Here is a 27,491-nt window from a genome sequence, read left to right as displayed (position 1 = left end):
TCAACAAGAGCAGACATCTTTTGACTCTGAGTGGGTTTAATACTGCTTGACTCAGGGTTTTGGTTGCTGTAATTATCAAGCCATAAAAAGGAGAAAACTTACTAAACCTGAAGGAAAAGAAAAGACTTAGGTGTGCTCAGCACCCACCCTTACACCAGAATTAAGTACCCATTAAAGAGAGCACTTTATTGGGATTTGTTTAGGAGTTTGTTCAACAGCCTGAAGCCGGCACAGATGTCTATGGGACTAAATGGTCCATGACTCCCGCTGAAGTCAATGGGAACACTGTGCGTGTCTCTAAGGACAATGTCCAAATCACTATATACTAGTAGGCAGAATTCTGTCTTCTAGAAGAGCAAGTGTAGAAAGACCCCAGAGAACAGTTACAGGGAGTGAAGTTTTGCCTTTCTTCCTCTTTCTCTCTGTTGCTGGGATGTTCTTCCCATTAGTCACCTACTTCTCTCTGACTCCCACATTTACCCTAGGCAATGGGAAACTGCTGCTCATTGGTCATCCCCTCTATTTCATTAGACCCCTGGTGGAAGCCTGGCTTCCATCCCTCCACACGCATCAAAAAGAGCTGAGAATCTGAGCACCAAATGCAGTGTGGAGAATATTCAGCTGTTTCTGCTTTCTCAAGGCCAGTGTTAGTGAAATGTAACCACCGGCAATTCTGTAGAACAAGGGCCTGCAAACTTTTTTCTCAAAGAGTCTAGATACTAATACTCTATAGTTCAGGTTTTATGAGCCATAGTGCCTTGGTCACAACTATTCTGTTGACGTAGCAAGAAAACAGTCACAGACAGTATGGAAATGGGCAAGTATAGTGTGTTTTAATAAACCTTTGGGTTTCCCTAATAGCTCAGTTGGTAAAGAATCCGCCTGCAATACAGGAGACCCCAGTTCAATTCCTGGGTCGGGAAGATCCACTAGAGAAGGGATAAGCTACCTACTCCAGTATTCTTGGGCTTCCCTTGTGGCTCAGCTGGTAAAGAATCCGCCTGCAATGTGGGAGACCTGGGTTCAATTCCTGGGTTGGGAAAATCCCCTGGAGAAGGGAAAGGCTACCCACTCCTGTATTCTGGACTGGAGAATTCCATAGACTGTAAAGCCCATGGAGTCCCAAAGAGTTGGATACGACTGAGTGACTTGCACTGCACTAATAAACCTTTATTTACAACAAATAAGGAAGCCAGTGTGGTTGGATTACAGTGAGAGGGAAGATGTGACTCTGTCGCACTTGTGGGCCTTAAAGATCATGGAGGGATTTGTAGATTACTGGAACAAGCTTCGGTTCCTCATGAAATGGGCAGCCATTGCAGAGTTTTCAGAAGAGGAGTGACATCATCAAATTTATATCATAAAAAGATCACTCTGGCCTTTGTATTAATAAAATGACATAGAGAGGCAAGCATAAAATCAGTGGCTCCTACAGAAATCAAGGCAAGAGATGAAAGTGATAGCAATAGAGGAGTGAGAAATGGTCAGATACTGGAAGTATTCTGATGTTGAGCTCGCATAATGCTCTGAGGGAGTGTAGGCTGGATGAAAGAAATAGAGGAGTCAAAGCTTTTTGGCCTGAGCCAAAGGATGGAGTTACCTTTGCCTGAGATGGGAAAAGGTATACATGGACATAGTTTGGAGAAATAAGGATATCAGTGGTTCAGTCGTAAATATGTTCTTTGATTTTGCAAAGTCTAGTAGACCTCCATATGTAGTTGAGGAGTAGGCAGTTAATATATGAATCTGGAGTTCAGGGATGTAGTGTACACTGGGATACAAACTCAAGGGTCCTCAGGATATTGATGGAATTAGATGAGGCCATCAGTTAAGTCAGTTCCATCCAGATATATTCATAAAACATAGCACTTAAGAATTTTTTTTTATCCATGGTTGCCTTAGTCATTTTTTGAACACATCAGAGCATGAAATTTATAAAATGCAGCCTACAATAAAGTATTATCTGTCACTTACCTAAAACATAGTCTCAAAGTTTTACAATGAGGATTCATTTGAAATAATCTAACATATATAAAAATGTCAGTGATTGAAAGAAACACTGAATCCAGAAGGAAAACCCAAGAAAAATGACAACCACAAAAATTACAACTAAAGCCTCGAAGTGCTGACTGATTGCCATGCACTATTCTAATTATTGAATGTAATTAACTCATTCAATATGCTCATCCACCCTGTAAGTAAGTGCAATAGCTACTCTTTGGCTATATTTAAACAGTGACTTCGGTTTGTTATGCCTATGATATTTTCCTTCATTTCCCCAAAGAAAATAGAAATATACTATATAGAAGCAAGAACCTTGACAAAGGTCTGAAATTTGGACTTGAAGAAAATTTAAACATTTTGGCATAGGTGGTCAAGCCAAAAAATAAACAATCAGTACCAAGTAAAGGAATAAGTGAATTTTTCACCTTAGCAATCATAATTTACATCTCTGTGTTGTTATGATCACCTGTGGTAGCCAAAACACTCTGCTACACACCCTCCTACAATCTTACCTAAAGTAGCTGGAGGATGGAAAATCCTGGGCACTCAGCACCAACACGATAATACATTACAGTTTTCTTTCTTCTGCCCTTACTCTTTCTACCCTTTCTGTTTACCCACTCTGATCCTCTGACCAGAACCCCATTCAAATTTTCAGAGTTCTGCTTAGGAAACCAGTCTTTAGATATTTCACGGTGACTTATTATTTTTAGCTACCATTGATATTAGCCAGAATTCAGGACCAAAACCTACCAATGGAGCTGACTAGCACATAGTTAATCTTGAATATTTTCACTAGGTTCTTCTGTGGGGCTCTTTGCCATTACGAGACACAATTTTTCTTTTGGGTAGTCTTTAACCTTTTTTGATGCCCTTTTGAAAAACCATATGTATGAATATCTGCACTTAGAAGTGCTGTATTTCCCCAGGTAACTCACTCACTTCCCCATCTTCATTTCTCAGTCTGGTTGTTTCCTCCCCTCTGGAGAGTATACAGATCCCCTTAAGAATCCTATTAGATTTGGATATATTAATATATCAACATGTTTGTGAAATGCCATTTTGCATGTTTCCAAGTTCACATGAAGATGAAATTAATATTTAAAATGTGTGATCTTATCTTTGGGTCCCAGTGGTTTATCACATTCATTTTTATGACATCAAATCCATGGATGTGGTACATATAAATGAACAGGGAATTGGATTAAGACTCCAGAAAACCTAGGTACTTTTCTTTTGAACTGCTGCTCATTAAATATAACTGGAGCTGTCCAAAAATGGATTGAGCTGCAAAAAGTGAGGTAGAGAATTTCTCAAACTAATAGGTGTTCAGCAGCATCTGTGTAGAGGGGATTCATGCATCAAGGAGGGGTTTGACCTTTAAGGTCTCTTCCAATGCCTGGCATCTGTGGCTCATTTTCAGGGCCAATTCAAACAATTAACCTCACTCTACCTCACTTTCCTTACTGTAAAATAGCACTGACACCTAACCGCCGCAGAGGTGTCTTCTGAGGTTTACTGAGCTATTTATAAGACATATAGGATACTTCATAAGAAGGGGCAATGCAAATAGAAAAGTTTATTATTATTTAAGGAGAAGACAGGGGAAGTTTTGAACTTCTACTGGAAATAGCAGATTCTTTTTCTCTCCTCCATATGCTCCACCTGTTCCCAGAGTTGATGTGCATGCAAATCCGCATTTTTCTGTGTCATGTCTGAGTGCACAGAGCAGATAGGTGGCCCAAGAAAGTGTTTAGAATTGGCCACTTGGACACTTTTGAAACTTACCTCTATGTGCAGAGCCCCGCTCAAACTCATATGGAATAAACAGGCTCCTTGCTCTCAAGCAAACACTTTTCAACCCACAAGTGCAGTTTACCATCATTGCATTGCTGGAGGTGGGAGTGGAGGAAGGAGGCTCATGTTTTGTCTTTTTATTGAGAAAGATTTGAACTTAGGGAAAAATGGCAAGAAATATACAGTGAACTCCTATACCTCCTACATCTAAGTTTAGCAGCTGTCACCATTTGCCCTGGGCTTCCCTGGTAGCTCAGACGGTAAAGTGTCTGCCTGCAATGCAGGAGACCTGGGTTCAATCCCTGGGTGGGGAAGATCCCCTGGAGAAGGAAATGGCAACCCACTCCAGTACCCTTGGCTGGAAAATTCCATGGACATGGATGGAGGAGCCTGGTTGGCTACAGTCCATGGGATCACAAAGAGTCAGACATGACTGAGCAACTTCACTTCACCTCATCATTTGCCCACATTTGATTTAATACTCTACGAGTCTCTCAGTGCAAAAGCAGCAACAATAACAAGTAGTAGTGTTGTTGAACTATTTGAAAGTAAGTGGCAGACAGCATGACTATTTTACTTCTAAATAAATTAATGTATATTTCCTAAAACCAAGGATCTTCCATTTTTATAACCATACTACAATGATCAAATATAGGAAACTTAACATTGATACAATTTTTATACACCTATATCAATATTAATATCAATAGAGATATATGATATGCCAGTTTCTCTAATTATCTCAATTGCATTTTTAAAAAATTCAGGATCTCTCATTGCATTTATTTGTCATGTCCTTTTAGTCTCCTTTGGTCTAAAGCAATTTGACTTTTCCTTGTCTTTCACAACTTTAACATTTCTGAAGAGTCCACATCAATTTTACCTTAAAATGTCCCTCAGTTAGATTTGTTTAGTTATCTCCATTTCTGCATTTTTAAGGTTTTTGAAGTGTCCCTGGGCTTCCTGGGTGGCTCAGTGGTAAAGAATCCTCCTGCAATGCAGGAGACACCAATTCGGTCCCTGGGTTAGGCAGATCCCCTGGAGAAGGAAATGGCAGCCTACTCCAGTATTCTTGCCTGGGAAATCCCATGGACAGAGGAGCCTGGCAGGCTACAGTCCATGGGCTTGCAAAAGAGCTAGACATGATGGAGTGACTAAACAACGGCAAACTACTGCAGTGGGCTAGAAAACCCATCACCATTGCCAGGTTTGCCTGCACACTTACCATTCTCTCCAATCGTTCTCCAATCCTGGAATCAATGGGTGACTTGGGCAGGGCTGTCATCCACACCTAGGAGGACCATTAGCAAAATTAGGAAGTGAAGTGAAGTGAAAGTCACTCAGTCGTGTCCGACTCTTTGCGACCGCATGGACTATACAGTCCATGGAATTCTCTCAGCCAGAATACTGGAGTGGGTAGCTGTTCCCTTCTCCAGGGGATCATCCCGCCCCAGGAATCGAACCGGGGTCTCCTGCATTGCAGGTAGTTTCTTTACCAACTGCTCTATCAGGGAAGCCTAGCAAAATTAGGAGTAGTGCGCTATCAGGGAAGCATAGCAAAATTAGGAGTAGTGTCCAAATCAATTTTCTTTCCCTGAAGTAATGACTAGTTTAAAAACAAGTTTTAACCTCTTTACAATGAAATGTAAATGATTAATGGATTGCTGCAAAATGCAAACAAAAGGGAAGGGTTTCTCTAAATTTTTGTCTCCTGTGAACTAAAAAAGCCTTTTGAATTGTAAATTCTGCTGTTTGTTAATGAGGGCAGAAAGGTTGTTTTTTTTTCTTTTTTGAAAGCAAACAATTGCTTTGGAAGAGAAATGTAAACCTCCCCTTTCTTGCTCTTTATTCTTTCTGCATCTTGGGTCTGTAATCTTTAAATCTGTTGATCCTCTCTTTCCTGAGACAAATTCACCTGTATATGGACAAAATGAGTAAATTAGGGTTTAGTAGTGAGTTTCTCCAAAAGATAAATTTAGTCCAATTAAAAGCTAGTCTTTTGTACTAAGTTCTCCTTTCTCCTCTGTTGGTATTAAAAACTTTCTTTTATGAAACAATCGTGAAAGCTCACAGTTACTTTTTTGGAGGAGGAGGGATCTGGTTTATCAATGGATTCATTTGCCAAATAAAAGTTGAATGTTTTATGCTGATCTAAAGTTCTTCCTTTCTCTCCATTTATTTACACAGATATTTATTTACATAGTTAGTTAGTCATTCAGTCAGTTAAATATTTGATCTTAAATTTCATAGTCAGGAGGGGTGATTGATTTGGTGAAAAGAGCCCTGGATTGAGCAGTCAGAGGTGGATCTGGCTTTATGCCCTGGATCTGCCACCCAGTAAACATACTCAACATTAAAAAAACTGAGTTCATGCCATAGAGTCCCATCATTTCATAGCAAATAGAAGGGGAAAAAGTGGAAGCAGGGACAGATTTTCTCTTCTTAAGCTCCGGAATCACTGCAGGTGGTGACTGCAGCCATGAAATTAGAAGACAATTGCTTCTTGGAAGGAAGGCTATGACAAACCTAGATGGTGCATTAAAAAGTAAAGACACTACTTTGCCAACAAAGTCCTTATGGTCAAAGCTATGTTTTTTATAGTAGTCATGTACAGTGACTACTGTGAGAGTTAGACCATAGAGAAGACTGAGCACCTAAGAATTGATGCTTTCGAATTGTGGTGCTGGAGAGGACTCTTGAGAGTCCCTTGGACAGCAAGGAGACCAAACCAGTCAATCCTAAGGGAAATCAACCCTGAATACTCATTGCAAGGACTGATGCTGAAGCTGAAGCTCCAGTACTTTGACCACCTGATGAGAACAGCCAGCTCATTAGAAAAGACCCTGATGCTGGGAAATACTGAAGGCAAATCAAGAAGAGGGCAGCAGAGGATGACATGATTAGAAAGCATCACTGACTCAGTGAACATGAGCTTTAGCAAATTCAGGGAGATAGTGGAGGACAAGGAAGCCTGGCATACTGCAGTCCATGGGGTTGCAAAGAGTTGGACATGACTTAGTGACTGAATAACAGCAAGCCTTAACACAACGTTGAGTAAGCTGGTCCAGCCCCAATTAGCCTTGGGTTGAATAATTTATGAAATTTAGTAATAAGAGATGTCCATGTACATCACAAGATTTGATGGAATGAAATCCTTCTATGGGCTGTGAGGACCTTAAAGCAAGATATGTTCATGTGTTTCCAACTCTTAGTGTGGTACTTGGCATACAGTGAACAGCCAGGAAACATTTTCCCATAAACATGAATGAATGAAGGGAGAGAAAGGATTCAACTTTAAAGGCTCTTAATGTGTCTAAGTTATCATGATAGGAAGATGCACTTCAAGACTGACATTCCATTTAGCAAAGAACAAACGAGCAGCTCGTGGCAGCATATGAAATGAAATTCTTAAACTTTTTGCTCATTTTATTTAAAGGCCACGTTGATCTCCCTTGTGGTCATGCTCAAATTAAAAAAAAAAAAAATCTGATTGTAAAGCAAGAGTACAATAGGGAAAAAAAAATTACGGGAGAGACTCACAAGCAGCCTAGAATAAAGAAGAAAGGAGAGTGGGTACCTCTTTCAACTTTTTCCCCACTCCATCAAATAATCCAAAGTTATACCTGTTCCCTCAAGCATCAACCAGTTTGTATTTGCAATGCATGATAGTGACATGGAAAGACTGAGAGCTGGACCCACAGGCAATTTGAATCCATGGCTCCTCCTATCTTTGTAATCATGAGTAAGTTACTTCATTGCTCTGAGCCTTGGTTTTTGTACTTAAAATAATGAAGATGATAACACTTTCTTCATAGGGTTATTGTGAAGATGAACAAATACACAAGTCAGTGTGCTCAGTTTTCTTCTATTAGTTACCCACCAGGCGCTCAGGACAAGTGATTCTGGAAGCAAGAGGACAAGTAACCCATCCGTGCTTGTGTGTCCAACTCTTTGCAACCCCACAGATTGTATAGCCCATGGGTACAGCCCGTGGCTCCTTTGTCCAAGGGATTCTCCAGGCAAGAATACTGGCGTGGTTTGCCACTTCCCCCTCCAAGGCATCTACCCAAACCAGGCATCAAACTGGCATCTCCTGCGTCTCCTGCATTGCAGGCAGATTCTTTACCTACTGAACCGTTGAGCCACTGAGGAAGTAGGTGAGGTAATTGGGAGCCTTCATCCACATCAGTACCTGGGAGCCTTCAATCACACTGATTGATTTGCAAAGAAGCAAGTTCCCAGGAAGTTAAAAAAGTAAGAAGGATAATGAGCACTACATTTTGATATGATTCTACAACTCCTTCTTCCCTTGCTCTGGTTCATTTGACCCTGAAGAGTAACTTTCTCTCAAATTTACTGTACTTTAGAACCACACCTACCCAAGGTATGAGAGAACTCATAACATCTTAGACACAAAAATGTAGCTTCTAGGGGAAAGGGTAAAAGTGAGAGTGTTAGTCACTCAGTCATGTCTGACTCTTTGTGATTCCATGGAGTGTAGCCTACCAGGCTCCTCTGTCCATGGGATTTCCCAGGCAAGAATACTGGAGTGGCTTGCTCTTTCCTTCTCCAAGGGATCTTCCCAACCCAGGGAAAGAAACTAGATCTCTTGTATTGCAGACAGATTCTTACAAATAACTAAATAAACAAAACAAAAAAATAAAAGAAGCGCCTCAAGTCCAGAGGTAGCTGGCATGTATATGCTATATCTTGCATGGTGCATACCACGATGTCTATCTGAATGGTGACAAAGCTTAACATTTCCTATTGATTACTTGAAGCTGACACATCCTGAAGGCACAGACTGTGTAATAAAAAAAAAATTAATTCAATTTTCCAGTGGGAATCCTTCAGTAAGAGCCAACATCATGCAGTGTAACAAACACCAGTTAACATTAGGGGAAATAAGACTAAGGCTTTATATAGCTGTTGGTCTTGCCTTAGTAAAACACTTCTGTTTAAAACAATGGTGTAGTTCACTGGATTCATTTTTGTGGTGAATAAAACATTCTTCCTCAAGTTAGTTTAGTTAGCTGTATACACTCCTATAACTACCAATGGTAGATTTTTTAAAGAATATGTTTCTGCCCTTCTTATCATGACTTTTTAAATATTCAGTGGTCTTTTCTTTTAATCAAGAATTTTCCCATTCAGTGTTCAGTTATATTAGAAAAAATAAGCCATTTATAAACCGCTTATATGGCAGGAACTGAAAGATTATATAGAACAGCTCAATCAATTAACTGCAAAACAGTATGTTATATATAAATATTTGATGAAAGGTTTGCAGAGGTTTATAGTCCCAAGAAATTCCAGTATTTTACTGTTTGTTTGTTTATTTGTTTTAAAGTAAGCTGGTCTATCCATTACCTCAAGCACCTTTGAAAATATCAAGCAAATTTTGTTTACAAAAGCTTTACAGTTATTGACTTGATTTGCTAAAGATTTGTGGTGAAAGCTGGAGAGGACAATTGCATTCTAAAAAAAATTCAAAATCCTCTTGGGAAAATTGTGCTTCTAGCCACACATACCCACAAAAGGGAAACATATGATCCACCATAGAAAGAGGAATGATAAATGAGCAGTCAATAACGCAACCTTTAGGTAGGCGGCCTCTTGATACATTGGGGGAAGGATATGAGTTTGACTCTAAATGGCAATAAACAAATACTCTGGACAGAACAGTCTGTTGCCTGATTGAATGTCATTTTCTAGGTCTCATTCGCCTGCAAGAGCTCATCAAAGCTCCCTCCAGATATAATATTAAAATCAAAATCCGCCAGCTGCCCTCTGGGAATAAAGATGCTAAGCCGTTACTCAAGGAAATGAAGAAAGGCAAGGAGTTCTACGTGATATTTGATTGCTCACATGAAACAGCCGCTGAGATCCTTAAGCAGGTAAGAGAGGGAGGGAGGAAGAGAAAATGAGGGGAATGTGTTCGTTTCTCTTTCTCAAAAATGCCATCCTGTATCACTGAGTGTGGTATGCTAAAACTCCAGCAGTTCAGTTAGGCTGAAGGTTGCAGTTTTCAGAACCCTTTTAAACAGCCACTGGGCTCAGACTTCTTTGAAATCAGCTGTTGGTTTGTAATTACAGATGTGTGGTCCTGTATCCTTATTGAGAGATTAGTAGATCCTGACAGCAGACCTTGAGATGAGTATCATTTCAAGGTGATTAAGCATTCTTTTTTTTTATGTCTCAGAAACACGCCAAATTTTATTTATACAATACCTGACTTGTCCTCATGGCAAGACCTCTTCTGTCAAACATGCAAGATTTCAAGTGCAGTGAAAAAGGGAAACAGGGACAAGTCACAGAAAAGATGCTTCTCTCTCCTCATTTGTTCCTGACCATGAGCTGCCATTCATTGATCTCCATGGATAATGTGGGTGGAAACACTTGATAAATTGTGAAACCTTATATAAATGAAAGATGGTAATAATGTTAAGAATGATAACAACAGAGTAATACTTTCTGGGCATTTCAGGATATATAGCATTGGTCTCATGCCCAAGAAAGAAAGTTCAGAACTAAAAAAAAAAAAAAAGATTAAAGCTAGAGTGGCTCTCAAATCAGAGTGATTTCACCCCTCAGGGACTTTTATCGATGTCTGGAGACATTTCTGGTCATCATATTGGGGACAATGGCACCCCACTGACAGCTAGTAATTAGACTCCAAGGATGCAGCTAAACATCCTATAAGGCACAAAATCCACACTCCTCCCCAAACCTCAACACAGGACTATTTAGCCTAAAATGCCTTGAGAAACTCTAGCATAAACAAAGACAATGGGAAAAGCAAGCTGGGTGTTTAAAATAGAAGCATTCCACATATATTTGTTAATATAGACATTTGCTTTTCTCTTTTTGGCTTACTTCACTCTGTAAGACAGTGTCTAGGTCTACAAATGACCCAACTTTGTTCCTTTTTATGGTTGAGTAATATTCCATTGTATATATGTACCGCATCTTCTTCATCCATTCAATTTAAGATTGAATATAGCCCTGGCTATTGTAAATAGTGCTACAATGAACATTGGGGTGCATGAGGGAGGGGATATATATACACATATAGCTGATTCATGTTGTACAGTGGAAACTAACACAACATTGTAAAGCAACTCTACCTCAACAAATGCTAATAAAATAATAATAATAAAATAGAAGCATTAATAAGAGTCAGGGAATTGAATTGGAATAAAGTAGGAAAAAATAGCCAGGTTATAGTTACATGACCTGACCAGTGACTTTCTGTTTTTTAAGTGGTCACTGTGGCCTAAGACAATGTTTTTATCTAAAATGGCACAAGGTGTATTGCACTCTCTAGGCTTCCCAGGTGGCTCAGATGGTAAAGAATCTGCCTGCAATGCAGGAGACCCAGTTTCCATCCCTGGGTCAGGAAGATCCCCTGAAGAAGGAAATGGCTACCCACTCCAGTAACCTTGCCTGGAGAATTCCATGCACAGAGGAACCTGGCAGACTACAGTCCTTGGAATCACAGAGAATCAGATTTGACTGAGTGACTAACACTTACTAGTTTAAAAAAACTAGTTCACTTACTAGTTTAAAAGGTATTGAGTGAGCTGTGTGGTTGACTGGTAAAGCCCACTAATTTCACACGTAGACCAACCCCTCCATGCAGATGCAGAGCTGGGGGTTTCTGAGTAACTTTGAAGAGATCTCTTGGCACAGTCATCCTGCTTGACTCTCCAGTGTTATATCTAATAACTGAAGGGCGTTTCTTGGAAGCCATTGAGTCACAGGATGCATTTAAAATTGCCACTGAAAGCAATCATAGACAATATCAAAGCTAATCCTCTCACTTTATAGGCGGTAACATGACTTTCCAGAGTGACCCAGCCAGGAACTAGAACTCAGCCTCCTTTATCCCACCTGGTGGTTTTTCCGCTGTGACACGCTTCTTCTCCAGTTAGGCAGACTAGCCGTTACATACTTCTAAACTATAGTTCCATTAACACGTCTTTGGATATTATAAGTACCTTTCAGTAAAGAAAGCAAGCATATTGCAGTGATGTCAGTGCTGAAAGGTGAATAAATATAATCAGCTGCCCTTTATCCCAAAGCTTCATTTGAGAATTTTAATACAGTCGTTAAAGTGTGTAATGGAGTGTGGATCAGAACTGAGAAAAACACCCAGATTTTATGCAGAGCCCTCAAAATGCAAAGAAGCATCTTATCCCAAGAGTATTTTATAACTGAAGCTAGGGACTTCTGTTACATTTAAGGGGATGATTTGCTGATGAGGCTTCTCTTGGTTAGAAATCTATTTGGTTCATATAACTGGTCATATCTTTCCCAAAGGGCAGGCTTGGAATAAGCAAGAGAAATGCCTGGTGGTCATGGGAGGGGCTGCTAGCTTCTTCTCTATTTTGTTAAATGTGAATATAAACTTCCTTTGATACAAGTGATTCTTTCCTTGTAGCATAGAGGTTACATCATTCAAAGGAAAATTTTAAAATGAAAATAAAAACACAGAAAATCATCCAAGATAAGCCCCCTCAAGGATTGTCTGGTAGGGCCAAGGAAAAATAAGATCAGTTCAATTTTGCCCAAGTCATTGACCCAAACACTTCTTTCTCCATCCTGTCTTACCATGTTTTATCTTACATTTGCTTTCCCTACTCTTCTGAATGATACAATTGGCTGTGGAGCTGAGGGAAAGCGATTGAAGAGACTGTTCATCCCCTCTTTGTTCTAGACCAAAGATCTGAAAAGATTGGGAGGGGAGGGGAACCTTTTTAAAAGGTTCCAACATGAAACCCTTATCTTACTGCATGGGGCAGAAGTATTATCCATTTTTGAAATCAAAGCAAAGGACCCAGGTTGGTTGGATGGGCTTCATTTGGGCCTCCAAGAGGCTGTTATGGTTTGAAAAGTTATAAAAAAAAAGGCCTTAGGACTTTCTATTCTGGTCAAAGTGGGGCACTCTGTGTGAATGGATACTCTATGTGATTCAGTTGAACTTGCTCCATTAGCCCTGGGCAACTACATATAGAAACTTTTTCTGAGACCTTTCCTGAATATCTGTGGAGTATCCCTAGGGAGTTCGAGGGTTCAGGAGTCTAGGGTCCTATTCCAGCCACCACTTAACCTATCTCTTTCTCCTGAGGGAAAGAAAGGAAGGAAAGAGACTCATCTCTTTCACTGAGCCGCCAAAGATGGTATCTAACACCCTGTATGCCATCTCATGTCATCTCAGTTTGTTTTTATTGTTGTTTAGTCACTAAGTTGTGTCCAACTCTTTGAGACTCCATGGACTGCAGAATGCCAGGTTTCTCTGTCCTTCACTATCTCCCAAAGTTTGTTCAATTTCATGTCCATTGAGTCAGTGATGCCATCCAACCATCTCATCCTCTGCCGCACCCTTCTCTTCCTGCCCTCAATCTTTCCCAGCATCAGGGCCTTTTCTAATGAGTAGGCTCACTGCATCAGTTGGTCAAAGTATTGGAGATTCAGCCTCAGCATCAGTCCTTCCAGTGAATATTCAGGGTTGATTTCCTTTAGGATTGACTGTTTTATCCTGGTTTATCACAGTTTATCCTGAGGTAAATTTGTCATTCTCGCTTCAGAGTTGACAACACTGAAGCTCAGATGGGTTAAGTGCTTCATACAAGGTCACTCTCTGAACTGCCAGACTGCGTCTCCAGATCACCTGATTTCAGAAATTGTGAGTCTACCTTACCCTAAAGTGCCCCTATTTCAGAAAGGAGAAGACTTCCATTCTGAACTAGGTTTCCAGCAATGTCTGGGGAAAACACAACCACTTACTGCTCTCCTTTAGATGAAATTAGTATTATTAGCTTTTACTTCTTTGGTGACTACAATCACTGCTGAGAAAATTTTCTCTGCCAGGTCAACTTGGCTTTCTTCTCATGCACATTTCTCATTATTTTTCTGTACTTCCCTACACCTTCATCATATTTTACCACTTTTTAATGATTCTTTAGAGAAGAGAAATCCAATGCACTTTAAGGAAGATATTTGACATTTATCTAAAAGTAAAAACTGGGAGAAAGTCTATAGTTATTCTTGGGCATGCTAATCACTTCAGCAAAGTAATTATTTCTATTCATATTGAACAAGTACTATATGATGAGAATCTGAAAAGTTATTTCCCAAAAATTAGTTAGAAATTCAAATGTCAAGACTTGATGAGGCTACGGAGGAGCAGGGCTCTCATGTGAACAGACTGTCTTTGTGAATTTCTGCAGTGTGAGAGTGGCCCCAACAAGCGTCAACATACACATGGGACCCTCCAGGTCACTAAGTGTCTTCTTCTCCCCCTGCCCCCCCACCCCACCTCCTGCACCTCCCAACAGGCATCCTGCTGCTTTCAGAGGATGCTGATCACCACCTAATCCACCTTTAATGTTGAAATACCAGGTCACCAGCTCCTCCTGACTTCTACCTCCCCCAAGTCTCTTTCTCCTCCCCATGACTCCTCACTGTCCACCACATTTTCACCTCCACTCATTCCCACTGAGTGTGATTCTACCCAGAGAGTAGCTGATGGCAGATAAATTCAAAGATGAGGTACAGGGTAGGAGGACTCTGGGTAGGGAATTCCAAGCATGTGTCTAGTGCCATGCTGGGTGATAAGCAACATTCTCCTTTCATAAACAGTATAGCCCTTGATAAAATTGGTACTTTTTTTTTTTGCAAATGAAAATTGAAGCTCAGAGACAGTATTAATTTTATCAACCAAGCATGCTCTTAATGCAAAATCCTGTGACCTATGTAATGTAACCCACCCTCCTCGCTCTAGCCTCTTTGCCTCCATTACCCTATTTCAGGGACACTCTGCCTGGTCATATAACATGGCCTCTTTCCCTTCTGTATGACTTTTTCACTTGCAGTTGCCGACACCTTTTCCCAAAGTCGGCCTCATCTAAGCCATTGTGATTAATCATTGGGAGATAAAGAAGAAAGAACTCGTTCTTTTTTTAAAAAATATTTATTTGTTTGTCTGCAACAAGTCTCAGTTGTGACAGGCAGGATCTTTTGTTACAGTGCACGGATTCTCTAGTTGCAGCATGTGGTCAGTAGTTGCAGCATGCAGGCTCAGTTGCTACACTACTTGTGAAATTTTAGTACCCCCACCAGGGATCGAGGGGCTTTCCAGGTGGCTCAGTGGGTAAAGGATCTGCCTGCAATGCAGGAGACACGGAAGACATGGGTTTGATCCCTGGATTGGGAAGATCCCCTGGAGGAAGAAATGGCAACCCACTCCAGTATTCTTGTCTGGAGAATCCGATGGACAAAGGAACCTGGTGGGCTACAGTCCATGGGGTCTCATAGACTCAGACATGACTGAAACAAATTAGCACACCAGGGATCAAACTCACATCCCCTGCCTTGGAAGGCAGATCTCCAGGGAAGTCCCACAGACGGAAATCTTTTCTCATTCATTGTGACCTTGCACTCTACTTAGTTGCTTTGTAACTCTAATAAATATCTATAATTAATGAAAGACATTGATCAGTTTGTTATCCATATCCCCTACTATACTCTTCTATATAAGAAGACAGACGCCTTCTTTGTCTCGTTCTCCCAAATCCCCAATATCAATTACGTTGTTTAACACACAGTAAGGGTTCAATACATTTCTATTGAATGAATAAATAAAACGAATGTTCCAAGAACTGTGCTTGAGGCTCTTCATAAATAATCTTTCTTCCACACCACTCAGTGTGCTGAACTCTCAGCTCTGCCAGGCACAGTGAACAAGTCCTCTGTGCCTCAGTTTCCTCAAAAGGAAGGTTTCATTCAACCCCAAAGTCCTGTATCATTAACTGTGATACGTTTGAGCTGATAAAATGCATTTCACGACCTGAAAATAAATGTGCCTCTTTAGAGAAGAGCAGAGTTGTTTGCAAACCTTGTAATAGGATTGAGAAAGCAAGTCACTAATGCAAGCATAGGAGCGGGAACTTAATGATCCTCTGATGGGGAGGGAGGGGACACAATGGTGCTCCATCCAGCTGGGATGTAGCTCTAGGGCTGGACCGATTTTCTGAGCCAGAGAGTGGCCACTGGGTGAGTGAGAACATACTGTTTCTGACTCAGGAAACCTGCTCTCTTGTTTACATGAGCAAGTACATCAGAGGGGAGATGTTTTCCCCCCTTACAACACTCGTGGCAATGAGCATTAAGCTATAATTGAGCCATTAGTCTCCATAAAACATTTTGGTACCAAAATATTTTGTAGAATTATATTGCATTTTCTCCCGTCAACATTTGTGTGCTCTTGTTGCTATTTTTTTTTTCCTTTTGTTTCAGTTAACATAAAAATGAGGCCAGGCAGAAAATGCTTTTTTTTTTTTTTTTTAAATGCCCAGCTTCCCTCTGCTAGGAAGTGCAATGGCAATGCTAATTAATCAAATAATTTTGTGCATTGATTTTTTTCCCTCATATAAGGTGTGTCTAACAGCTGTGACTAAGGCAAGAGGAAATAGTTCGATGGGTATAATTTCATGTTTTAGATGAGTTTCATTTCAAGTTTTCACAGGACAGAAACACCATCAGCCTTCATGTCTTAGGACAGAAGACATCAAATTAAGCAGTATACACTGTGACATGCTAAGAGGTTGCACACCTGTGCTTGGAACTTACATCCGCTAAGTCAGATCCCTGAGTCCATTATTTCTAGTCATAGAACACATAGAATAAGTCAAAGATCGTAGAAGCTACCTTTTACTCAATGCTTATCATGTGCCAGGTACTGTGCTAAGCAGGTTAAATGAATCATTCCTTTAATTTGTATGAGAAAATTCTGCATACAAGAAGTTGACAGACCTCAGAGAGGTTTCATAACTTACACAAAGTCACAGAACTAGCTAGTGGCTAGGCTGCGATTTGAAACTTGTTTCAGGATTTAAAAGGAAAAGAAGGTATCCTATTCTACTGCTCTTGTGTACATCAAGATGTCAAATGATTCTCCAAGTAATGGCACCTGGAACACATTTTAATTAAGGTCTCTGCTTCTTGAATGCAGTTATTTCCCTTGATTCTCAAACATCCAATCATTTCTAGTTTACACAAGTCCGCAAGAAATGCTGTTTCTATTGAAGCCCAGTAGTGAACCTTGTAGGGACGTGGTAGAGCAATTTATTCTTTCATCCAACACCTATTTGTCAAGCACTGATTGAAGGTGATAAAGACACAACAGCAAAAACAATATCAAAACCCCAAGTGTTTACCACTTTAAGGCAAAAAGAGAACTTAAAACTGAATGTCACTAGAGTTTAGCTATCCAATGCCAATATACTGGTTGGAGACCACGAAGCTAATTTCTAAAGTGGTAAGGGACTGTGACAAGAGTCTTGGACTGAAAGTCGTGAGTTGCAAATTCTTGTCTTCTCCTAATAGGAGAAAATAAACACCATTTATTGGGTAGACATTGTGTGTCAGAATAGGCTATGTATTGACTAAAATGATATCTTTTTACTGTCTCAAAATATCCCATGCGATAAATGAGAAAAGTGAGTTTCCAGGGCTAGGGCTAGAATTTCAAACCAGGGTCTAACGTGCCATTGATCTGAGTTTCTTAGACCTTCTAATGTTCTACTTTGAACAAGTCTGTTTATTCCTCTCAACCCAGTCAGCTCATCTGTAAAAAAGGATTGCTGGATTCTATTCTAATTGTTGCTAATCTTCCCTTCAGCTCTGAGCTCCATGCATACAAGTAAGCAAGAATCCTCTTACTAGTGTCTAGACATAAAGAACTTGCACATGGCCTTGTACTTAGTTGACTTTCAAAGAAATGGGGAAATAATTAAGCAGTTCATTCTTTTTTAAGATTTTTTAGAGTCCTGTAGTAGTCTTTGAGACACTTAATTGATGATAAGTTCATTACTTGGATAAATTCTGACAATGTAATAGTGATGAATCTCAATTTATACTAACTAGATGATAATTTGTAGTATGTTATATAATTATTTTGGCAGCACATTCCTATCCTAATTATGTTTCTCTCGGGCTGATATTAAAATCTATTTACAATTCCTGAGCACATAGTTAGTTTGGGTTGTAAGGAACAGTCATAGATATGGGTTTGTTATTAAACATACACAAGAATTAATTGAGCTCTATGAATAATCAATGATTTCCTGAAGGGGTTTGCAATTTGTTTATATTCTTAGTGTACAAGATGCCCTTTTGAGAATTCTCTAAAATCCTCAATGAGTAGATTTGGAAAAGGACTTAGATTTGTTTCAATCTGAATTGAGAGGTAATAAAAATCACATATATGCCTCAGAAAATGCTCTAATGCTTAATTCCAGCTGCATCAAAATTTGGCTGTAATAGGCAATAAGAGAAATTGTCTTTGCAATGGAATTTGCGGCAATTTAAAAGGAATCACATAAAAAGTTTGAAGACTATATCAAAGCATGTCTTAAGCCCAAGTAGAATCAATGAACCTCAGCTCTATTTAAAATTTTAAGGATGTGTGTGTCCCTCAGCATGCCTTTCTCAGGGGAAATGATCCATAGCTTCTTCTATCAGATTCCATAAAGAGGCCTGAGGACTGAAGTAGGTTAGAAATCACTTTGTTATGTTAACCATACCTGCTTCTTCAACCGTTCATAAATGCAAAGTGAAAGTGAAGTCGCTCAGTCGTGTCCGAATCTTTGCGACCCCATGGACTGTAGCCTATCAGGCTCCTCCATCCATGGAATTGTCCAAGCAAGAGTACTGGAGTGGGTTTCCATTTCCTTCTCCAGAGGATCTTCCCGACCCAGGGATCGAACCCAGGTCTCCCGCATTGTAGGCAGACGCTTTATAGTCTGAGCCACCAGGGAAGCTGCAAGAATAAAAAATGCAAGATTCAAAATCATAAATGCAAGATTCTACCAAAAAGATCCCTCCACCCTACTTTCCCCATGACTGTCAGTCACGTTTTTTTGTCTTAAGGGTGATCCTGTAAGATGTAAATGTCACCATTTACTCAGCTAACACATACTGGATGTTTTCAATGTGCTAAAGACTGTGCCGGGGTAAAGGGAGAGAATAAAATACTTGAGATTGACACATATACACTACTGATACTGTGTATAAAATAGATAACTAATGGGAACATACTGTATAGCTCACTCTGCGGTGACTTGAATGTGAAAGAAATCCAAAAAAGAGGGGATGCATGTATACGTATGGCTGATTCATTTTGCTGTGTAATACAGACTCACAGGCAAAAGGAAAAGAGGGCGGCAGAGGATGAGATGGTTGGATAGCATCACTGACTCAATGCACATGAGCCTGAGCAAACTCTGGGAGACAATGGAATACAGGGAAGCCTGGCTTGCTGCAGTCCATGGGGTCACAAAGAGTCAGACATGACTTAGTGACTGAACAACAACAACAGAAACTAACACAACATCATAAAGCAACTATACTCCAAAAAACTTAATTTAAAAAAGGAGAGGATTCGATCTCTGAAAAATAATATATATATAATATGTTGTATATTTTATATATATATATATATATATATCAGGTGTACACCTGAAATCAACACAACATTGTGAATCAATTATACTTTAATTAAAAATGAATTATAAAACAAACAAAAAAAACCTATGGAAAATTCCAGTGTATTGGGTGAGGTTGTTTAGTAGAGGACTTAGTGACTTGCTATTTGCTGTATCTTTAAAATGGGAATGTCACAGCACATAACTCATGTTGTTTTGAGAATAGTTAAATGCGACAATGCCTTAAAGGCATTAAGCGGCTCACCATATGAAATATTCCACATGTTACAGATAATCACCATCAGTATTATTAGAGGTAGGGTATCTAGACAAAACTACAAGAGTACACAGTGCTTCCCAATCCTAATTCTAGCCCTGTCACCTCCCCCACCATATCACAGTAGTGGTTCCCAAACCTTCCTTCAGCCTGAATGACTGTTTCATGATCTCATGAAGATCCCATCTGATGTCACTCAATCTCCATGCCAAACTTAACACATTACATCTTCCTCCTCATCCTTCCTCCAACCAACCTGTTTCTCCTCTGGTCCCTGTCTTGGTAACTAGAAATACCATTCTATTATTCAAGCCAGAAAACTAGGAATCTCCTTGACTCTCCCTCACCTTTCCAATTTACTAGTTACTGAATGCTGAAGATTCTGTCTTCTGAATATGCTCCATATTCTACCTCCTTTTCTCTGTCACTTTCATCATCTTCCTCCTGTACTAGAACAATTGATCCCTTGGTTGCAAGTCCCCTCCCTCTCTTTTACTCCATCTAGCTTACTTGTAGCCTCAAAAAAATGTTCATTTTAGATAAAATATCTGATCTTATCCCTCTCAAGTTTGAAATTCCGGAGTACTCTCCCCTACCCCCTTATTGACTTAAGCATGAAGGCCACATTGTTTAGCATGTCATGCAAAGTCCCCCACACCTTGTTTGCATTATAATATCAAGTACACAAGAGATCAAAACATTCAATGCTAAAGGAAATCAACCCTGATTGTTCATTGGAAGGCCTGATGCTGAAGCTGAAGCTCCAGTACTTTGGCCACCTGATGTGAAGAGCTGACTCTTTGGAAAAGACCCTGATGCTGGGAAAGATTGAAGGCAGGAGGAGAAGGGGGCAACAGAGAATGAGATGGTTGGATGGCATCACTGACTCAATGGACATGAGTTTGAGCAAGCTCCGGGAGATAGTGAAGGGTAGGGGAGGCCGGCGTGCTACAGTCCATGGGGTCACAAGGAGTCAGACATGACTTAACGACCGAACAACAACAACAACACAAAAATAACTATTATTGTATGTATTACACAATTTTAACAATTTCATTACTATTCTTTTTACAAACTCCCCTTTCTTGATGAAAGCTGATTCCACTAAAGAGATTAAAGTTCCTAAAAGATCACTAAAGGAATTTAAAATTAGGATCTAATTAATTCTAATATGTAAAGAGATGTTGTAGTACAAGAGCCATGTAGGTCTGAATTCCTGACAGTAGGAGGAAAAGTCAGTAAGACTCCTCACAGTACCTGCAACATCACCCATGGTACAACCTTTTAGAGTGGAGTGCAGCTCTTTAAACAAGGATCAGGGGGCAACTTATTGAGCTTTCTAGGCTTGATGGATTCATTCCCTAAGATAAAGATACTATTCCTGTCCTATCTTTGCTCTCACCAAGGACCGTATGCTTTAATTTGGGTTCTAGAAGTCCAGAAAGACTTTGTACAAATCACTGACTTTCTTCCCACATTGACTTCCTGTTATAAATAGAGCATAAAGAGTTCAGGATTGAAATCATACTTGGGTTCAAATACTATAACCATGCTCTATCCTTCAAATCTGTAAATTGAGGATAACACTTCCTCCGCAATAGCAGATAAAGAACGTGTTATGGCAGGGGACATGTGAAGTGAAATAATGTGAAAGTATTGGTTGTTCAGTCATGTCCGACTCTTTGCAACCCCACGGACTGTAGCTCTCCAGGCTCCTCTATCTGTGGAATCCTCCAGGCAAGAATACTGGAGTGGGTAAGCCGTTCCCTTCTCCAGGAAATCTTCCTGATCCAGGGATCAAACCTGGGTCTCCTGCACTGCAGGCAGATTCTTTACCGTCTGAACCACTAGGGAAGCCCTATCAAATAGTAGGTTTGATCATTATTGTTACAGCTTTAAAATATGCTTGGTTGATATAAATGAGTGATTCTCAGCTCTGGCTATATGTAAGCATCACCTGGAGAGTAACAGTATCACAGATATCAATGCCTAGAACATTCCTTAGACCAAATAAATAAGAATATTTAGTGATGGGGTACAGGCATTGGTGTTTTCTACAAAGTTCTTTGGAGAGTCTAGTGCACTGAAAAACACTGATATAAATAATTATTTTCTAAGTCTGATAGCTATTAGATAAATTTACAAAATAAAGTCATCCAAAAAGCCAAAAAGGCAGAGAAACAGGGCCCAGATTGTAACTTTTGTATGCTACAAAGATATCATGAGACCAGGAAGATCATCATTTAATGATTTCATGACTATTTCTCCCTCAAAATGTTACCCTCAGGCAAATTGGAGGTATAGTTTTTATTACCACCATTAAGAAAGAAACATTGTGAAAAGATTGCAGTGTATGCAGCATATTCTCTATTAACTTGCCAGCTTCTAGATTCATTCAGCTCTTTTTTAAAAAAATGGAATATAATTGCTTTACAGTGTTGCTAGTTTCTGCTATACAATGAAGTGAATCAGATACATGTTCTTTGCTATTAAAACTTTTCTTCCACTCTAGTCCTGTTACACATCAGATTTCCACCAACTTCCCCTGAATGCTGCAGAGAGTTTATCCTTTGGGTTCATGTAATCCTCTAAAAGCTTTACTCTCTCCTATTTGCCAGGTTGCCTATTTCATTTTGGCAGGGGGAATATATTTTTTTTTCCTGCTCCTGTTGTCAGCAACATGTACCCCTTAAATTGCATAATCTTTTCTTTCTGCACATGGATGATGCCATGTGGCTCTTCTAGTAGGATTACCTTCTGAAGCTAAACTAAACCCCATGGTCTCCAATTCACTTATTAATATTTATTAGTATCAGCTTCCTTTCTTCTTCTGACCATACCTCTGGAAAGAAGCTTATATAGTACTTAAGACTGAAAGACACCCCCAAATAATACAAGTATTCCATTCACCAGCACTTGGTGGAATATCTTTGACTTTCTTTGTTTTCACTTGGAAGCCGGGGGAAAGTGGCCTGGACTTATAAATCACATGGCACGATCTCCCAATGGAAGGAAACCCTAGAGTCTCTCTGTGGGTAGCTTGTATCTGTATACATGCATGTGGTTAGTATATGAATGTGAGTGGAGGGGCACAGAGAAATTTAAAAAGTTTTCAACTTCAAACAAGTCATTTATCCTTTTAATACATGCTCTTGATATCAATACACCAAAACTGTACAATCTCATAGGCCATAAAGATGAACAAATGAGGTGTGTTTGTTTCCTGTTGCTGTGCTAACAACAAATTTTCACAAATGAAGTGTCTTAAAACAATGCAAATTTATTCTCTGACTGTTCTGGATGTCAGATGTCTAAAGTCTAGGTGTTGACAGGGTTATATCCCTTCTGAAGGATTTGGGGAAAATCTAATTCCTTGCCTTTTCCAGTTCTAGACGTTGTCTTCATTCCTTGGCTTGTGGTCCCACATCACATTGCCTTGTACTCCCTCTGTTTCCACCTTCCTGTCACTTCTCTGCCTTTTGAACATCAGCTTCTGTCTTACAAGAACTCTTGTGACTACCCTGGGCCCATCTGAATAAACCAGAGTTGTCGTTGTAGTTTAGTTGCTAAGTCCTGTCCTTCTCTTTGCAACTCCATGGACTGCAAAGCACCAGGCTTTCCTGTCCTTCACTATCTCCCAGTGTTTGCTCAAACTCATGTCCATTGAGTCAGTGATGCCATCTAGCCATCTCATCCTCTGTCGTCCCCTTCTCCTCCTGCCTTCAGTCTTTCCCAGCAGCAGGGTCTTTTCCAATGAGTTAGCTCTTCGCATCAGGTGGCCAAAGTATCGGAGCTTCAGCTAAAGGGATTGAACCCTGATCTCCTGCATTTCAGGCAGATTCTTTCCCCTCAGAGCCACAAGGGAAGCCCTAACCCAGAGTATCTCCCATAAATCAAGATCTTTAATCATGTCCTCAAAGTTATTTTGTCATGTAAAGTAACATATTTACAGATTCTGGAAACCAGGATGTGGTCATGTTTATAGGGCCATTATCCAGCCTACTCCATAAGGAGATGGGTGGTTTTCTATATGTCAGGGTTTTCAGAGATCCAGTGCTATTTTTCTTACATTCCACTGTTCCCTTTGTGGATAAGTCATAGTCAATTAGTGTTGTATGAATGTTAGTCTCTTCAGTCGTGTCTGACTCTTTGCAACTGAAAGGTTGTTGCTGAACCAAGAAAGACGCCAGAATTCTTGGCCTCCAGAAGAGAAGGATTCAACCCGGGGCCAGAGATGAGGCTTGATGGCTCAGACCTTTTGTGTAATAAAGTTTCATTAAAGTATAAAAGAGATGGAGAAAGCTTCTGACATAGACATCAGCAGGGGGCAGAAAGAGTGCCCCCTTGCTAGCGTTAGCAATGGAGTTATATACTTTTTAATTACTTATTACAGTGAATCAAAAGAATGTCTAGAGGTTGTAAAGACCTTACTAGACCCACTCCCATAATTTATATTTTAAGATAACAGGATTAGCCAGAAGGTTTTTTCCAGAAACTGTCCTCAAGCAGGATATATTATTGTTATATAATTCTAAGGAATGTAGAGGAAAAAACGTTTGTCCTTTCCCCCTCCTTGAGAATTCCAGATCCCTCTCTCCTTGGGGACTCCCGGACTTCTTATCAACCTGCCTAGGAACTAACTCTCTCACAACACCAAGGACCACCAGGTTCCTCTGTCCATGGGATTTACCAGCCAAGAATACTAGAGTGGGTTGCCATTTCCTTATCCAGGGAATATTCCCAACTCAGGGATCAAACTCGGGCCTCTTGCACTGCAGGCAGATGCTTTACCATCTGAGCCACCACCGAAGCATTAATATGAGTGTCTTTTCCTTTTTGTATCAATAAAAACTGATCTAAGGCCCTACTTATACCTAGCTTGCTCTACTGATGATCAGTGTTAAAAATTGTGATGTCCAATGTGCATTCTGCTCAGAGGACAGTGTAATTGAAGCCAGAAGTACTATAGTTGGCAGGTGAGAAAGAGCTACACCCTAGAGATCAAGCCTTCTCAAAATTGCTTCTCTGTGGCTTGATATTATTCAACTGTTTCCTGAAGATTATTCCTATGCTGAAATAACTTATTTCTATCTTGGGGTAAAGCAATTATTTTGGCCACATCACATGTCACACATTGGGAAGCTGTTTATTTTAAATTATTGACTAGAAACCATGTCTGATGGTTTAGAATTTATCCTGATATTGAGAAGGTTATAAAAGGAACAATACAGTTCAGGTTAGTCAATATAAACTTCTAAGACATCTATTTTTCAATGAAAGGATGCAGTAATAAAAACCTTTATAAATATTACAAGAATCCCTCAAAATTGCTTAGGAGCACTTCAGGTTCCATTTTAAGATTCTGCTACTATGGTAGCAGCATTATGCCAATTATTTGTGACATATGAATTGCTCTTAGCAATGGATGCTAAGAGTTTGTGAATTTCTATCTTCATATCTCTGCATTGCTTTCTGGAAAATGATCCAATTGAAATGTACCATAGGCATCTTAAGATAACAGGATACAATATGGAAAGACTTTTACCCAGAGACTTTCTAAGTGTCTTACAGACCAACTCTCTTACCAATCACAGGAATTAGACTCCCAAACTATCTTCACCTAGACTTGCATGAGGGCTGTCAAGACAAATTAAAATGTGGCCTTTGTGATGCTCAGGCTGTATGTGATAATATTTACTGACTAAATCCAAGAGGTAGTCTTTTCCAAGAACAATAGAGCTAGGTTAAGAAGAGTCAGTGATATTGTGAACAAAGCCATGAAGTTCTCTTGTAAAAACTCTAGAGAGCAGCTGGGCCAAGGTGGTGCCATCATAGTTATTGCACAAGAACCATTAAGAAAAGCTATGACCAACCTAGACAGCATATTAAAAAGCAGAGACATCACTGTGTCAACAAAAGTCCATCAAGTCAAAGCTATGTTTTTTCCAGTAGTCATGTATGGATGTGAGAGTTGGACTATAAAGAAAGCTGAGTGCCAAAGAATTGATGCTTTTGAACTGTGGTGTTAGAGAAGACTCTTGAGAGTCCCTTGGACTGCAAGGAGATCCAACCAGTCCATCCTAAAGGAGATCAGTCCTGAATATTCATTGGAAGGACTGATGCTGAAGCTGAAACTCCAATACTTTGGCCACCTAACATGAAGAAGTGACTCATTGGAAAAGACCCTGTTCCTGGGAAAGATTGAAGGTGGGAGGAGAAGGGGATGACAGAGGATGAGATGGCTAATGGCATCACCAACTCATTGGACATGAGTTTGAGTAAACTCCAGGAATTGGAGATGGACAGGGAGGCCTGGAATGCTGCAGTCCATGGGGTCACAAAGAGTCGGACACAACTGAGCAACTGAACTGAACTAAACTGATGTTTCAGAGTATCTTAATAACAGAGGGATCTTTAGAATTGTTCTTCCAAAAGTCAACTGGCAGTGAGTTTTGTTCTGCCTCTTAATAATTCATTTTAACTACAAAAGAAAGAAAACTACAATTATTTTCTAACCACTGAAGCAATAGAATAGCCTCGTGGCATATCTATAGTAGCCTGATACAGAGAAAGCCTTCAAGTAGGTGTCCGTCACCCTTCCCCTCACTCATTTAAGGACCGCGTTATCTAGATAGAAGGGAACATCATCGTAAGTATGCAGACTACGTAGGACTTTTAGTATTTTGCTATTGTTCTCTGTATTAGCCAGGGTTCTCCAGAGAAACAGAACCAATAGGACATGTACATGAAGAGATTTATTATGAGGAATTGGTTCATGTAACTATGGAGATGGAAGTGAAGTGAAGTGAAAGTCGCTCAGTCCTATCAGACTCTTTGTGACCCTGTTGCAGGAAGGGGGACCCCTTCCAGGGCCGAAATTGGGCTCTCATCTAACACTCGGAAATGAATTGTCCGAGGAGACACATGTGCTGACAAAGCAAGAGATTTTATTGGGAAAGGACACTCTGGTAGAGAGCAGTGGGGTAAGGGAACCCAGGAGAACAGCTCTGCCACATGGCTTGCAGTCTCGGGTTTTATGGTGATGGAATTAGTTTTCGGGTTGTCTTTAGCCAATCATTCTGACTCAGAGTCCTTCCTGGTGGTCGGACATGCGGTGTCTCCTTTTGACCTTTCCTGAACTCTTCCAGTTGGTGGTGGCTTATTAGTTCTCTGTTCCTTACCAGGACCTTCTGTCCTAAAACAACTCATGAAATGGTTACTATGGTGTCTGGCCAGGGTGGGTGGTTTCAGTCAGTGTGTTTCCCCTAACAACCCCACAGACTATACAGTCTGTGGAATTCTCCAGGCCAGGATACTGGAGTGGGTAGGCTTTCCCTTCTCCAGGGGATCTTCCCAATCCCGGGATCGAACCCAGGTCTCCCACATTGCAGGCGGATTCTTTACCAGCTGAGCCATGGAGACAGAGAAGGCTCACAGTCCGCCATCTACAAACTAGAGACCCGGGAAAGCTGTGGGGTAATTACAGTCTGAAACTGTAGGCCTGAAAAACAGAAGAGTTCAGTGGAGAAAATCTCAGCCCTAGGCCTGGAGAAAGTCAGTGTCCCAGCTCAGGCAGTCAGGCAGGAAGGAAAAGGGGTGAATTCCTTCTTACTCTGCCTTTTTGTTCTAATCAAGCTCTCAGTGGATTGGATGATGCCTACCATACTGGGGAGGATCATCTGCTTTCTCAAAAGCTTATTTATCTGGAAACACCCTCAAGGATACTTCCAGAAATATTGTTTAATCTCGGCACCCCCTGGCCCAATCAAGTTGACGCATAACATGAACCATCACCGTCTATGAAAACTTTTGAGTCCTTACAACTGATTCTGTATGGACATAGATTATGATTAACTATGAATGGTATTTTGTTGGAGGCCTTTTTTGTTACCCAGCTCAGTTACATCAGATCTGAATAGTTCATC

The 27,491-nt window shown here is 40.2% G+C and overlaps 1 protein-coding gene across 9 annotated transcripts in view; it reads left to right on the top strand.

Moving 5' to 3' along the window:
• Positions 1–27,491, top strand: part of GRIK1 (glutamate ionotropic receptor kainate type subunit 1) — a 436,272-nt gene that overhangs the window by 279,572 nt on the left and 129,209 nt on the right. For all 9 annotated transcript variants that reach the window (XM_081558024.1, XM_081558013.1, XM_081558007.1 and 6 more), the window contains one exon: positions 9,517–9,698. In XM_081558024.1, the coding sequence (XP_081414150.1) occupies positions 9,517–9,698 (182 nt within the window). The remainder of the gene's footprint in view (positions 1–9,516; positions 9,699–27,491) is intronic.

The sequence above is a fragment of the Giraffa tippelskirchi genome, chromosome 2 (genome assembly GCF_054371585.1).
Source record: "Giraffa tippelskirchi isolate mGirTip1 chromosome 2, T2T-mGirTip1v1.2.pri, whole genome shotgun sequence".
Lineage (NCBI taxonomy): Eukaryota > Metazoa > Chordata > Mammalia > Artiodactyla > Giraffidae > Giraffa > Giraffa tippelskirchi.
The sequence above is the reverse complement of the archived record's forward strand: the minus strand, read 5'-3'. Positions and strand labels throughout refer to the sequence as shown.